This window comes from Perna viridis, chromosome 7 (assembly GCF_037379345.1).
Source record: "Perna viridis isolate PV_CMFRI_1.1 ecotype Kerala chromosome 7, ASM3737934v1, whole genome shotgun sequence".
In the NCBI taxonomy this organism is placed as follows: Eukaryota; Metazoa; Mollusca; class Bivalvia; order Mytilida; family Mytilidae; genus Perna; species Perna viridis.
The window spans coordinates 21,935,548-21,948,812 of NC_142451.1; the positions used below are offsets into that span (position 1 = coordinate 21,935,548).

The window sequence follows — 13,265 nt, forward strand, 5'->3', positions numbered from 1 at the left end:
CAAAAATTTCATAAAATATATGTAGATCCTTTCTCATATTATCATTTGGAAACTGTCTTGAGACAGACAGACGGACATGAAACTTTTTAGTGTGCAGGTATAAAAAAGGGTCTTTAATTCCACATGTAACAATTATGGCATTTAATTAAAATAAAATGTGTTTTAGATTTTATTGAACCATCACTACTTTGAAACAATCTCATCTCCAACTGCTACTACAACACCATTTGTAAACAAACTAGAAATTTCAAAGTTTGTAGCTTTAGCTATTGACTGATTACTCAACATATTATAAAGGGTTAGTGATTCCTGTCTGAGAATTTTTTGTCCCAATAACATCTCCTGGAATAATTTCTGAACGTTTCTGACATTAACATTTTGACTAACATTATGTCCAATCTCTAGAGGGTTCTGTATACAGAGAGCATGGAAAGTAGTCTTCTCAACAGGTACTCCTTCAATCACAGATATACAGTTTTTCTCAAAGTCAAAATCTGAGTAAAATTCAAAGAATCCTTTTAACAATGAACCTGAAATAAACATATATTAGTACATAAATTTATTGTATACATTAAATGAAAAGAATGACTATATAATTATGTATGACAAGTGTCTAGGACTATTTCACAAACAGTGATTCAGTTGACAGAAAAAGTGATAAAGCTCACCTGAAGTGTTAAATATTGAGCTTTTTCACAATCTAAAACCATAAATATGTATTTAAACTATCGGTACTCAAATGTTTCTTTGAATTAACACTTAAATTCAGTACCTTTGTCAAATTTAAATATTTTCACTATCACAATAATCTCCAGGAAAACACATTTTCTTTCGAGTTAACAACAAAGTAATTAGTAAACAAAATCTGTCTCTCTTCTGCCATCATTATCAGAAAAAAAGTCTGAAAATTATGAAATTAACTATGAATTTGCAAATATTGGTGAGAATTTTTGTGTATAATAATTTTCATGACTTACCAACATCAAGTGTCTCTTTGTTCATTACATATTTCTTTAGCTTATCTATATCGGAACTAAATGAATAGTTTATTCCATCTTGAACAAAATTATCCATTTCATCTGAAAATATTAGATTACCCATGTAAAAATATTTCCTAACAGAACTTGACATACAAAATGGTAAAGTACAATTCTACATTGAATGAACACTTCTTAGATTAAAATAAATGCAAAAATATATTTTACGCAAGCACTGTTTGCACCTGCCTGCAACCAAATATTATCTTAAAAATCTGCAAGCTTTTCGAGAAAAGGTCCAGAAAATGTTCGTGATGGAAAAAGTAACATAGACCTTCATAGTGAGTGCAAAACTTAGGTCCTACTGGTACCTTTTTTGCTAATAAGGGACTAGAACAAAAAAGTTATGAAATATATGATATTGTAGCAAAGAGAAGATGCAAAGGATGGAATATGTTATAAAAGTAACTTTCCCTTTTTTGAAAAAAAATCAACTACATATTACTACCGTAAACTCAAAATATATTACAATGAGTAGACGTGTTGGAATAGCTTACATAAATTATGCTATTCTTTTACATATTATAAAAGATTCTTTTAATTCTTTTAAATATCACAATGACAGAAATAACGTTTTGTCTTTAAAATGACAAAAACTGCAATAACATGTCTAATGAAGCAAATTTGTTATCAAAACAAATATCATTGGATAACATAAATTTTAGTGTATTGATTTTTTGACACTTTGAACTTTTTAGGCATTTACAGAAATTATTTTCAAGACTTGTTATTGACATCTTTGACGGTTGTATAAAAATGCAGGAAACTACAATGTTATGATTTGTCATTGTCAGTCTCCATTTGATTACATGTAATTCAAAAAACAGCTTTCTGGCTTCTCTACCAGTACCTAATTCATCACCACTAAACTAAATTCATGTCTATACAATCAATGAATGATTTGTCCAAACATAAAACAGTTCTCTCCTATGTATATATACATGTATATGCAGGCATTAACTTCTAAATATAATCTAAGTAACTCTATGAAAAGGTTTGTTAGGAAAGACTCGTGAACAAATCTGGGTATGATTTGTACTGAGACTTAAAATTATTTCATTTTGAAGTTAACAAACCTGCTTCTAAATGCATCTGTTTAAATGTGGGAAGTAATTGTTTGTTTTGGAGATAAAATACTGTCATCATAATCATCATGAAGTTAGATAACCATGGTCCAGGCTGTTGATCTTTTATTAACCCTCTCTGATGAGCCCACACCTTTAACACTGCTGCAAGAGGTCGTAATTGGGGACATAGTTCACCCCATGTAAACATCAGTTCTGCCATTTTTATACTACTTCTAAAATAATAATAATATATTGTATGGTTAAAAGACAGTTTTCTTTTAATTTTTAAGATACAAAACAACTTCATAAATATTGAATAAAAACTTTGATTGATTTTCCCACAGATTATGCAACTAAAGTTGAGAGAGACATCCCTATATGCTGCATATGCACTTTAGCTTTGCTAGCTAAGGCAATAAAAAATAATATGTCTGTTTCCTGCTACTCTACCTACTCTATATTTTGTGCCTAACCTAAACATTTTATGGCCATTTTGGCTCAAGCACATTTAAAATCTAAACTTACTCAATGTAAAAAGTTCTGGAACAATAAAATAATTACCTTCCTACCTTTTTTTTTGTGCTAGTAACAGGAAACAAGTCTGTTTTTTTGGGGTTTTTTTTTGCCTATTACCAGAATTTGGTAGCAAGGAAAATATTTGCAAGGAACTTACATCCTAAAAAATCTATAATTAAAAGACTGTACAGCATTAAAGAGATCAAGCAATCTAAAATTATTAACTATACATGTACATTCTTTATAATAAAGATCACAAATCTTACAAAAATGTATGCAACAATCTTGGAAAGTCATTAAAAACAACTTTGACTGTTATTGACTTACAAATCATTTAAACTGATATCACACTCCATACATGTGGCTGTATGTTTAAATTTGACGATTGGTACCCTCGCATTTAGTATTTTTGCAACCTGCATACTACTGGGAATAAATATCCAAACCATACTTCCTATAACATCTAGCAGCTGTTGTTTACAATGTCGGTCATTGTTAAATCGCTGATTTGTCAAAAACTTAAGTTGTTTCTTGTGTCCCTGCAAATAAAAGACAGGGCATTGATGGAAAATCAAGTGATATACCCTGCATCGTTAAGGTGAAAAAGGAACCAGCAAAATGTTCAAAATGGTCTTAGTTGAAAACTACATTTTGGAATCTGCTGAAAACTAAACTTTACTTGTATTTTTTTGGTATTTAACATCTGTGCAGAGTTTCATTTCATAATTTTTAGCAGTACACATTAATCAAAAATCAGTGCATTTTTTTACAGACTAAAGACACAATGCAGTGATTGGAATAAGAGGGGACAATGCCACATTTTTCACATTGTCCCCCCACTAAAATTCTGAATTTTTTATATATTTTTTTTAAAAAAAACATCCCATCCAAATTCTAATTGCTTTTGAAAATGGTTCAAATTTTGATTCTGTTCATTGCCTAAGAAAAGCTTATATGTGGATTATATGTAAAGCTGCAATATTCATGGAGCACATTTGAAAAGTATATACAAGACCTGTTACAGTGCCTAAACTAATTTATGCAATTATAATTGCGATCAGTTATCGCTCACCTATCAGTTTTTGATCATTGATTATTAAAGTATTGGAATTAGAACTGACAAAAAAATGTACCTTATTTCATTGATTAAAAGATATATCATAAGTCACCAAAATTGTTGTAAGAATGGTGTTCTATAGGTAATAAATTTAGGGTTCCTGTTCTTAAAAAATTGAAACAAGTAAAAGCAGTCATAAATTTGAATGCCATTTAACTTTGGGCTTGACCTTTATATATTTAATTATCCAAATATTTAACCCCTCACTATATATCAAGTTACATTTTAATATAAAGAATCAGCCAATGATTAACCAGTTAGTTATCTATGGAGTTGTGATATGGCTAGTACTTTGCTAAGACATGTGTTCTATTCAACTTGTATTTTTAAACTGAAGAGTGTACACAAGACAACATTACGTTACAATAACGCTGCATAAACAATGGTAACGTAGTTACGTTAATAACGTCAGGTAATTGTTCTCCTTGTCGCAAATCTTTGATATTACCTTTCAGGACTGTAATATTTGTAGGTTATTTCTTAATTATACTTACATTATCTCCTTGTTCTTGTTTCAGATCAAACATAATGTCTAAGTCACCATTTTTATTCCCAAATCCATTCACACAAGAACCAAATAAATGTGCCTTACAATGTGGAAACATGTTTTTTAACATCTCTTGAAGGGTTGAAGCAGTAAAATACCGAAGTCTGGTATCTAATTCTGTCATTTTATTTTCATTAAAACACTTCATGATAGCATCTGAAAGCTAATAGATAAGATATTTTTTCATTTTCCCTAATGATGGAGATAGATATTTACTTATTGAAAGAACTTGTAAATTGAAAAATCGTTTTTATTTTTTAACAAATTTAACTTAAGAGAGTAGCAAGCATGTTAACACACCTACATGTATGATTAAAAACCATAACAATCCATACTGTCTATCAGTGGCAATAGTTTTATACAACAATATTGAAAATTGTCAATTTATTGTCTCTGTTAACGCAAAAAAAAATATTCCACCTCCCAATTTTTAATAGTAGGGTAAACATATTAATTTTCATGGCAGCTAATTTATGTGGTTTCTGAAAAGTCAACATGTTCACAGGTATTTATTTTTGTGGCCCTCAAGGTTGAAGAAATAAGTTTTTGTATAGTCGCAGCAGTGTGTGTTCTCTCTTTAGGTAAGTTATTTTACCGTACTTCTATACAACTAATGATGGCTTTTAACATGACATTAACAAACTGACAAGTCCACATAGTTTCCTCTGACCATTTTCATCTAGCAGGGTATTCTTATTAGAAACTAAAAAGAACTCACTTAATTGCCCAAGCCATAGCTTATTGTAGAGATTATCTTTTGACACTTTAATTGCATGTTTACGGATTAATGTTTTATTGAAAATTATCAGCCTGTGTATTTAACGGTAACCTTTCATCGGTAATTACCTGTAGTGTGTGTTAAACTCTTACATTATGTTCTGCTTGTGAATTAAATGCTTGCACTGTATTGATTTCTATTCTTTGATGTAACAGGTACTCTATGGACATTGATACAAATATTTTAACAAAATCATGAATTAAGAAATTATAACCCACTTCCTTTTACTGTATACATTTTTATAATAGACTTAGTATAAATTCTTACTTGCTTGCATTGAATGATACAACCCTTACATAAAATGACGTTTCTATTCAAAATTGTGGAAACCATGATTCAAACGGTCAAAAGACTTGGTAAAGTGAGTATAATTATTTTTGCGGGTAATTTTTGCACCTTTAAGACAACCGCGAAAATTAGTACACAGCAAAAGTTAAAGGGAAAGACCATGTTGTTGTGAACGTCATAAATATCGAAAGTAATCTGTTCAATATTCATGAAAATTAAATTGAAACAAATTAATTTCCTTTTCTTAATTAATAAATCAAGATTTATAATTAGGAAATTTGAATTTCTTGCGCATATGGGCGCCACCATGACTGGTTGAACTGTAACGTCACGAAGTCGGTTTGTAAAGTGAAAGTAAATAGGTAATTGATTACGATGTCCGAAGAAATCGCAAATTTGGGACCTTTTACCTATAATTTCAACCCAAAATAAATAGAAGAAGAGATTGAGGCACAACATGTATAAGCAAATGTCAGACATCATTGACAAACAACAGGATTTGCAGCCAGATGACTAGTATTTGTAAGGAAAATTGTATGGCTACTTCCGAAGAATGTTCGTGTTGCTGGTAAAAAAAACTTTTAGAACATTTCTCTTTTATCATTCGTGCAATCGTAAGCTTGACAAGTCATCGTGTTTTGGTGATTAGATAAACATGATCATAGAAATATTTACGGAATATTCTTTGCATACATATTATTTGCAGTACTTGTATCAGTACCAAACCGACTTAGTGATGTCACGAGCCAATCGTAAGCTATCGGTAAAAATCAATCAAATCTGGCTATGATCTTCCTTCAGATAGGAGAGTTCTGCAAGATGGCTATCCACTTAAATTTCAAGGATTTCGAACTTTGCATAGCCTTGAGCATTTTATAAAAGCGCATTTTGCATTAAAGGTTATTTATTTTTGTTTACTTGGGTATGATTTATCATAAGAGCCCAACTTAATGCAAAGGTGGTCTTTCCCTTTAATATGTTTAAAGTATACATTTGGGTCCAACCCATTTGAACCACATCTGCAACACTTACTGTATGAGAATCTTTCAAGGCATTAATATTGAATTTCTCTTGTTCTGATGGGTAGTCTGTAATATCCTCAAAATCTGCTTCTGTTTGTTGATCTGGCTCTTTGTATAGATATCTTGTTTCGACCTGTACTGGTATTTTTGACATTTCATTCCCACGAAAATGTCCAACTAATTTGAATAATTTCTCTATGGACAGTTTATCTTTAAATTCAATCAACAAAAAATTCTGGAAGTTAAAACAAAATGAAACCTTAAAATGTCAATTTCATTGTATAGCATGTATTATGTATAACATTCAGTGATTGTTTAAATGATGTTTGGAAAACTTTTTCCCTCTAACATTTTTCAATTATTTCAGAAGTTATGATAATGGAATGACAGAAAATATAAAAACAATAAAAAATAAACAGCTTCAAAAAAGCATACAATACACCAGTCAAACTTGAAGTAAGTGAATTCTCAAGTTTTTTATTTAATTCAACTGTTGAAAAATTTACCTTATCTTGAAAGCTGTTATTGATGGCCAACCCTTCATTTTCAATCAGATCTAAAACAGCAGCAGCATCTGTCTTTCTCTTTACTCTGATTAGGACACTTCTATCAGCTTCCTCCATTCTGAATTCTTGAGTCTGGCTGAAAGATCGGCTCTGGGTCAAGGAGCGTACATCATCTATATGTGTCTGTTTCTTTTTTACCACAGTTTCTATTAAAATGGAAAGACACTTTCTTGGTTTCAGGAATAATTTGTTCTGGTAAACAGATCAACAGAATGTCAACAAATACATTCACTGTACACGATATGTTCATTTTAAACAAGAATTTCTCAGTTCATATACCATACATGTACTGAAATATGGTTACCTTATTTATTTCAATCAATGAAAACAAAATTGAGTCAGCCAAATTCTTTAGATTGATACCTTTCAATAGATTTGAGGTATAGAATATGTATATGTATTCAATGCATATATTTTGATAGTGTTTCCAAAAAAAATGGAAATGTTGGTGTCAAACAGCACGTTTGGGAAAGGCTCAAGTTCACTGTACACTGTAATGGATTCATTTAATAATAATTTCATATTATTGGTTCTCAGGACCGAACACCACAAAAAAAAGTTGCTCTTTGTCAGGCTAGGCATACCACCAATGGTGCAAGAAGTTGATATTGGACTAGAACCAAAATTGCTTACATTGTACATCTTATTTATAAGAAGCCACATACCAAATTTAAAATTAATCCATCCATTTGGAGCTGAGATTTTTGCCCCTACATTCCATGAAGTGAAAAACGGCTTAGTCCCATGAAACAGGAAGTTGATAGCAGACAGCATCCAAAATTTATTCCAACATATGCCCCATCTATATGAAGCCACACACCAAATATGAAATTAATCCTTCTATTTAGAACTGAGATAATTGCAACAAAATTTGGACATACAGAATAATAGATTGACAAGGTGATTTCGAAGATACCACAAAGAGTGGGTGTATGATATAGGAGAAATTACTAAGCTAGACATTATAGATATTATATTATGGCATTTAAACATTTCAGAATATTGAATGACCTCATTATAGTCAGTATGATCCCCAGGAAATAAATTGGAGCTTACAACAATAAAAAAAAGCAAAAAACCTGTGGATGAAAAACTGTATACCATAATACATCTATAAAAACATGTACTTGAAACCGTTTGGTGAGGCAAAAAAAAATCTTGTTTCATCTGCCAGCAACAAAAATAGAGTACATGTAGGTAATTTGGAAAATTTGTTTTATTTACCAAAATATTATACATTTAGTTAATGGGGAAATGATACAGTCTTTTATATTTTATGGTCCTTGAGCAAAAGTGGCTCTAAAATGCTTAGGTAGCCACCACAAAAAAATATTGTATGTAGGTTAGGGTAACAGAAAAAAGATGTTTTTTTTGCCTGTTCCTGAGTGATTCATCTTTTCAGAGTAAAAAAAAAGATTTAATATAAATGTGCTTTTCAAATGTTTATAAAGTTCTTCAAAATATTCTGAAAGTGAGCTGAAGTAGTTTTCCACTAAGATGACAAGAATTTTTTACCAGCAACTACACATAAGCACCTCTATGTTGAAATATTAAGACAAAATAATATCAAAATAAAACCAGAAGTCAATATTCAAATTACAGGTATGTCTATCCAACATTCTGTCACATAAAAATTGGAAAACATAAGCACCAAATGATCTACCTTCAGTGGAGTGATTCCATGGTGTAGTCTGTCCCTGGTATCTCATTTTAAAAACGAAGCTTTTTAAAAGTACTTCTCAGTCTTAGAATTAGGCGAAATGTGTATGCATCACAAATGAAGAGAAATATGGTCATTAATCAAACATTAAGAGATACCCATCACGTAATCTTAAAAAAGGAGGGTGGCAAAATGTTCCAAATGGCTTAAGTCGAAAACTTCATTTTGGATTTGCTGAAAATTGAACTTAACCTGTATTTTATTGTACTAAACAACTGTGCAAAGTTTAAAAAATCATTGATCTGTTCACAGGTTATCAAATGGAAACCATCAGGGACAGACAGACACACAACTTCGAGGGTATCACATAGACTCTGACCACCTCGTGTGGTGGTGTATAAAAATGCAGAGATTTTATTGCATTATCCAAGTATTTATACCTCATACCAGAAATAAAAATCAAAGTATTTGTAAAGCTTGGCTTGTATATATATACAAGATATTGATATGTCAAATTTAGTTGAAATACACTACGGAAAAATGCAGAATCTGCACTTTTTCCTTATACAAGCAGTCAATAAATATCTAAGTCACAGATGCTTCAGGATAAATTTAAATAGCTGTTAGGTTGTTTTCTAGCTGTATTGAATATATTAGAGGCAAAAAAGGCATACATACATTACAAACTTTTCTTCTAAAGCCTATTAGGTGAAATAGATGTAACGCATACTCACAAAGACTAAAATTATATATCCTCTACAATTGAGATGTTTTGTCATTAGATGTCCCTATTCCTCTTTGACTTTACCTGATTTTTTAGAATGTTTCACAATTTCCATACTGACAACACTTCCATCTATAGGTTTCATGTTCCATTCCTCTATAGCTTGGTATAACTTTATGGCAGAATTAAACTGAACATATGCATCTTTAGATCTACAATGAAGATTTAAGGCTTTACCATTTTAACAGGGCCTAATCTAGATATTGATGACAAGGAGAAGTTTTTGTAAATACTGAAAAATAGCAATATTGACATTTTTATCCATGTAATCTATTACAAAAAACTTCGCACTCTCAAAGACAAATGGGAGAAGTGAGCACAAACAAGGAGAAGTTTTTGTCCATTTCTTCCTCTAGATTAGGCCCTGCATTTACAATTACCAGTAACAATTACATGCACATATATGAATAAACATGATGAAGCATTTAATGACAAATTTATAGGGAAATAACTCAAATTAAAAATATAACACATATTTTTGTTCCTGCAAGCCAAATATATGATTACTTTTTAGTACTGAACCCTTTAAGTTTGAGAAATATAAAAGCTTCTTAAAAGGGGAAAATCAGTTTCAACTACTTTCAAAACATCTACCTCAAGCTGCTAAAAATATAACTCACTTGTACACCAAGACAGTTTGATTGCCAAGATGAAAACATACATAGTTCATTAACAGGTTTACTCCATAAGTGTTGTAATACAACTTGGAAACAAAGTAGAACTTTTTTCTATTAATTGTTGTTTTTAACGCAAACACAAAAAAACAGCTACACTACAGCACAGACATGCTTGTCCCCCTTCTTAGTATATTAAAGGCCAATAACTCTGAATAACAGAAAACAACGAAAATCATAAAAAAGAGCTACTTTCAATCAATACAACATTCTATCAAAAACTTGAAAGTGTTAAAGGGTTTTTTAGGTTCAATGGATGGGCAAATTGAAAGCATAAAAAAAATGACACACATGTCAAACTCTAGTAGCCCTTCAGTGGATATTAATAGGATAATTAATTGGAAAGAGTGAATAACCAAAATATTATCACAAGTGCCGAAGAACAACTAGATTTAATGAGTGTGCAGAACTTGTTTTGTGCACATGTTAAATCCTCAAACGTTCTTGGCACAAGTGATCATATTGTGGTTCTTCACAATAACCAATTGATTATTCTATTTACTATATAGATTTGCTTCATAATTTATTAATATTTTCAACATGAATTTATATTCTGTGATTGGTGAATTGATATCTATGTTGTGCCATTTTGCCAGCAGAAAGTCTGAGAGTGAAATTACCAAATTTATTTCAGTGTGAATTATTGAAATTTATTACACTGGGAACATTCGATAAAACACTGCAATCTCTATAATAAATATATTTTCTTCTCTGTAGAATTTACCTCTTTCCCTTTGATGGGATTATTCTAACATGAAAAGCACCATCAAAAAGCTTCAATAAATGTTGATAAGTTGTCTGTGGGGACAATTTGCTTACTTTAGCAATATGTGACACATTTTGGAATTCTGAAAAATAAATGCATGAAGTATATAAGTGTGTTAATGGACAATCAAAGAAGAAGAAACAAGTCTGCAGAAATTTTTCATTAATGTGTACAATACTTGAGGAACATAATGGTATTACAATAGAGTTTAAGTTAGAGCTTTTATTTTCTATTTGTCATAGTTTTCTTTTTCTTAAGGGCCTCTACATGTGTCTGACTCATTCTATCATTGCAATTAAGAATTAAGACATTTATTTGTGGAAAAAAAGAAAGATAAGATGGCTATGTAGGTATAATGGAACATAAACTCCTTCACATAAACTATGATGTACAGTACCAGTAACTGTAAATTACCTATTTTCCAAAGAGTAACTATATCCTAAATCTATGTGAAAATTTCAATAGTTTTTATTGAAAATATTGTATGATACAGACTCCCACTGCACTATCCAAATTATATCATTTTAGATATTTTAAATTATTACCTTTTGAGAAATATAAGCTTCATTCAAAAACAATTTTCCATATTCCATCTGACTACAGATTAAGCCTGTGCATTTGGGAAATATGTAAATCATGGCTAGACCTAAATTTTCTGTTTTCAATAATTAGCATCTTAACTTGTTTTCCCTGTGCATTTTTTCAACAATTCTGCAGGTACTGCCAACACAAATAAAGTTGACAGAAATGTTTTGAGATGTTCTCATTCATTTAAGGTATTAAAACTCTTTTCATATTTCCATTCTGGCCAATAGAAGGAGAATAGGCATTTGTATGTAACATGTGATATAAACTTTTTGTATGGAACATCTTTCTTAACCCCAACCTCGCATACATGTATATGATAACATATATCCAAATTTAAAAAAAAGAAAGTTTGCAGGGTCAGAGCAATTTCAAACCATGCTCATTTCATCCCTTATGGGAATCAGTGTCTGGAGCTGAATAAGAAAACAGCTCTAGACCCTGAATCCCAAAGGGGATTACATGTACATGTATACATATATGTTCATATATGTATGTCCACTCTAATGGCTGTATGTCGTAAAATTATTTAGGCTTGAATTAAAGCAGACATCAAGTATCAATGTATTGCCATTTAATTCACATTGGTACATAAACTACAAAACAATACTAAATAATACCAATTATCATAAAAAAAATGTAAGCAGGGCTTCTGATAGACGTTCAGTCAAACCTGAATAAGTATCAGACAGGCCTTCAGAAATGGGTCAGGGAAGTGAATTTATAGTGAAAGTAGCTTTTAAAATTAAAATATGCAATTCATAACAAAGGAATAATAAAAAGAATTCTTTATAGTATATAGATCCATTAGATTACACTATTTTATTTTTATTTTAAATGGACAACCATTAACCTATCCTATCTCGCCCCTTTCAGCTGTTGTCCATTTTTTCAAGGATTTTACTAAAGTAAGAAAAATGTATATTAAAGTGTCATGCTTGGTTTTAGGTTGTGCCTTTCTTTTTTTGTAAGCATATTGTAATGGGAGAGCATGATTTGACTCACAAAATTATACTCTGCCACTGAGGATCGAAACCTAGACCACTCAATGACAAGAGAGCAACAAACAGATTCGGCTAAAGAATGAATCCTTTAGCCAAGTCAATTAAATTGCTATTTAAAACACACTATCTACTACAACGCAGGTAGGCCATCCTGCAACATTTCCCCACCTTAAGAGTCTTCGTACCACTGACTCTAACACTAGCTCATTTTTTAGTTGGGCGCAAAATCCATCCTGCAACATTTCCCCACCTTAAGAGTCTTCGTACCACTGACTCTAACACTAGTTCATTTTTTAGTTGGGCGCAAAATGTAACGGCTAACGCCTAACGGGAGAGCATGATTTGACTCACAAAATTATACTCCACCATCGAGGATCGAACTCTAAACCGCTAGGTAATTAGCCAGCGACAAACTGATTCGACTAAAGAATTAACCCTTTAGCCAAATCAATTAACTGGCTATTTACATCTCACTATATACTACAACGCAGGTAGGCAGTCCTGCCACAATATAATATCATAAATACAAATTACATGAACAAAAAAATTGGATACGACATTGAAGCAGAGCCAAAAAAATACCTTGTTGTGTAGACTTTGTTTTGTTCCTCACGAAGTGACAAAGGAATGAACATCGCTTCAAACGTTGGCGAAAGACAATATCTTTGCAAGTTTGGGAAATTAAATTCATGGGCGCAGACATCTTGTAAAATAGTCTCAAATCTCGATACCGAATGTTGATAAATAAGTTCCTTAATTTTAGCCCATTATCATTTTTATACCATCAATTTACTGAAAATTACTTATCATTTCATCTAATTAAAGATTCTTGATTTAATATATGAAAACAAATT

The 13,265-nt window shown here is 31.2% G+C and overlaps 1 protein-coding gene across 1 annotated transcript; it reads right to left on the minus strand.

Moving 5' to 3' along the window:
- Window positions 1-156: 156 nt before the first annotated feature.
- LOC148611791 (poly(A) RNA polymerase, mitochondrial-like) lies at window positions 157-13,131 on the minus strand. The gene is made up of 10 exons (XM_088592683.1): window positions 12,994-13,131; window positions 10,781-10,904; window positions 9,407-9,534; window positions 6,879-7,084; window positions 6,383-6,607; window positions 4,232-4,447; window positions 2,948-3,159; window positions 2,114-2,337; window positions 978-1,079; window positions 157-530 (listed from the first exon to the last, which is right to left on the minus strand). The coding sequence occupies exons 1-10, from the start codon at window positions 13,112-13,114 to the stop codon at window positions 184-186; spliced, it is 1,905 nt and encodes a 634-aa protein (XP_088448809.1). The 5' UTR covers window positions 13,115-13,131; the 3' UTR covers window positions 157-183.
- Between the last annotated feature and the right edge of the window lie 134 nt (window positions 13,132-13,265).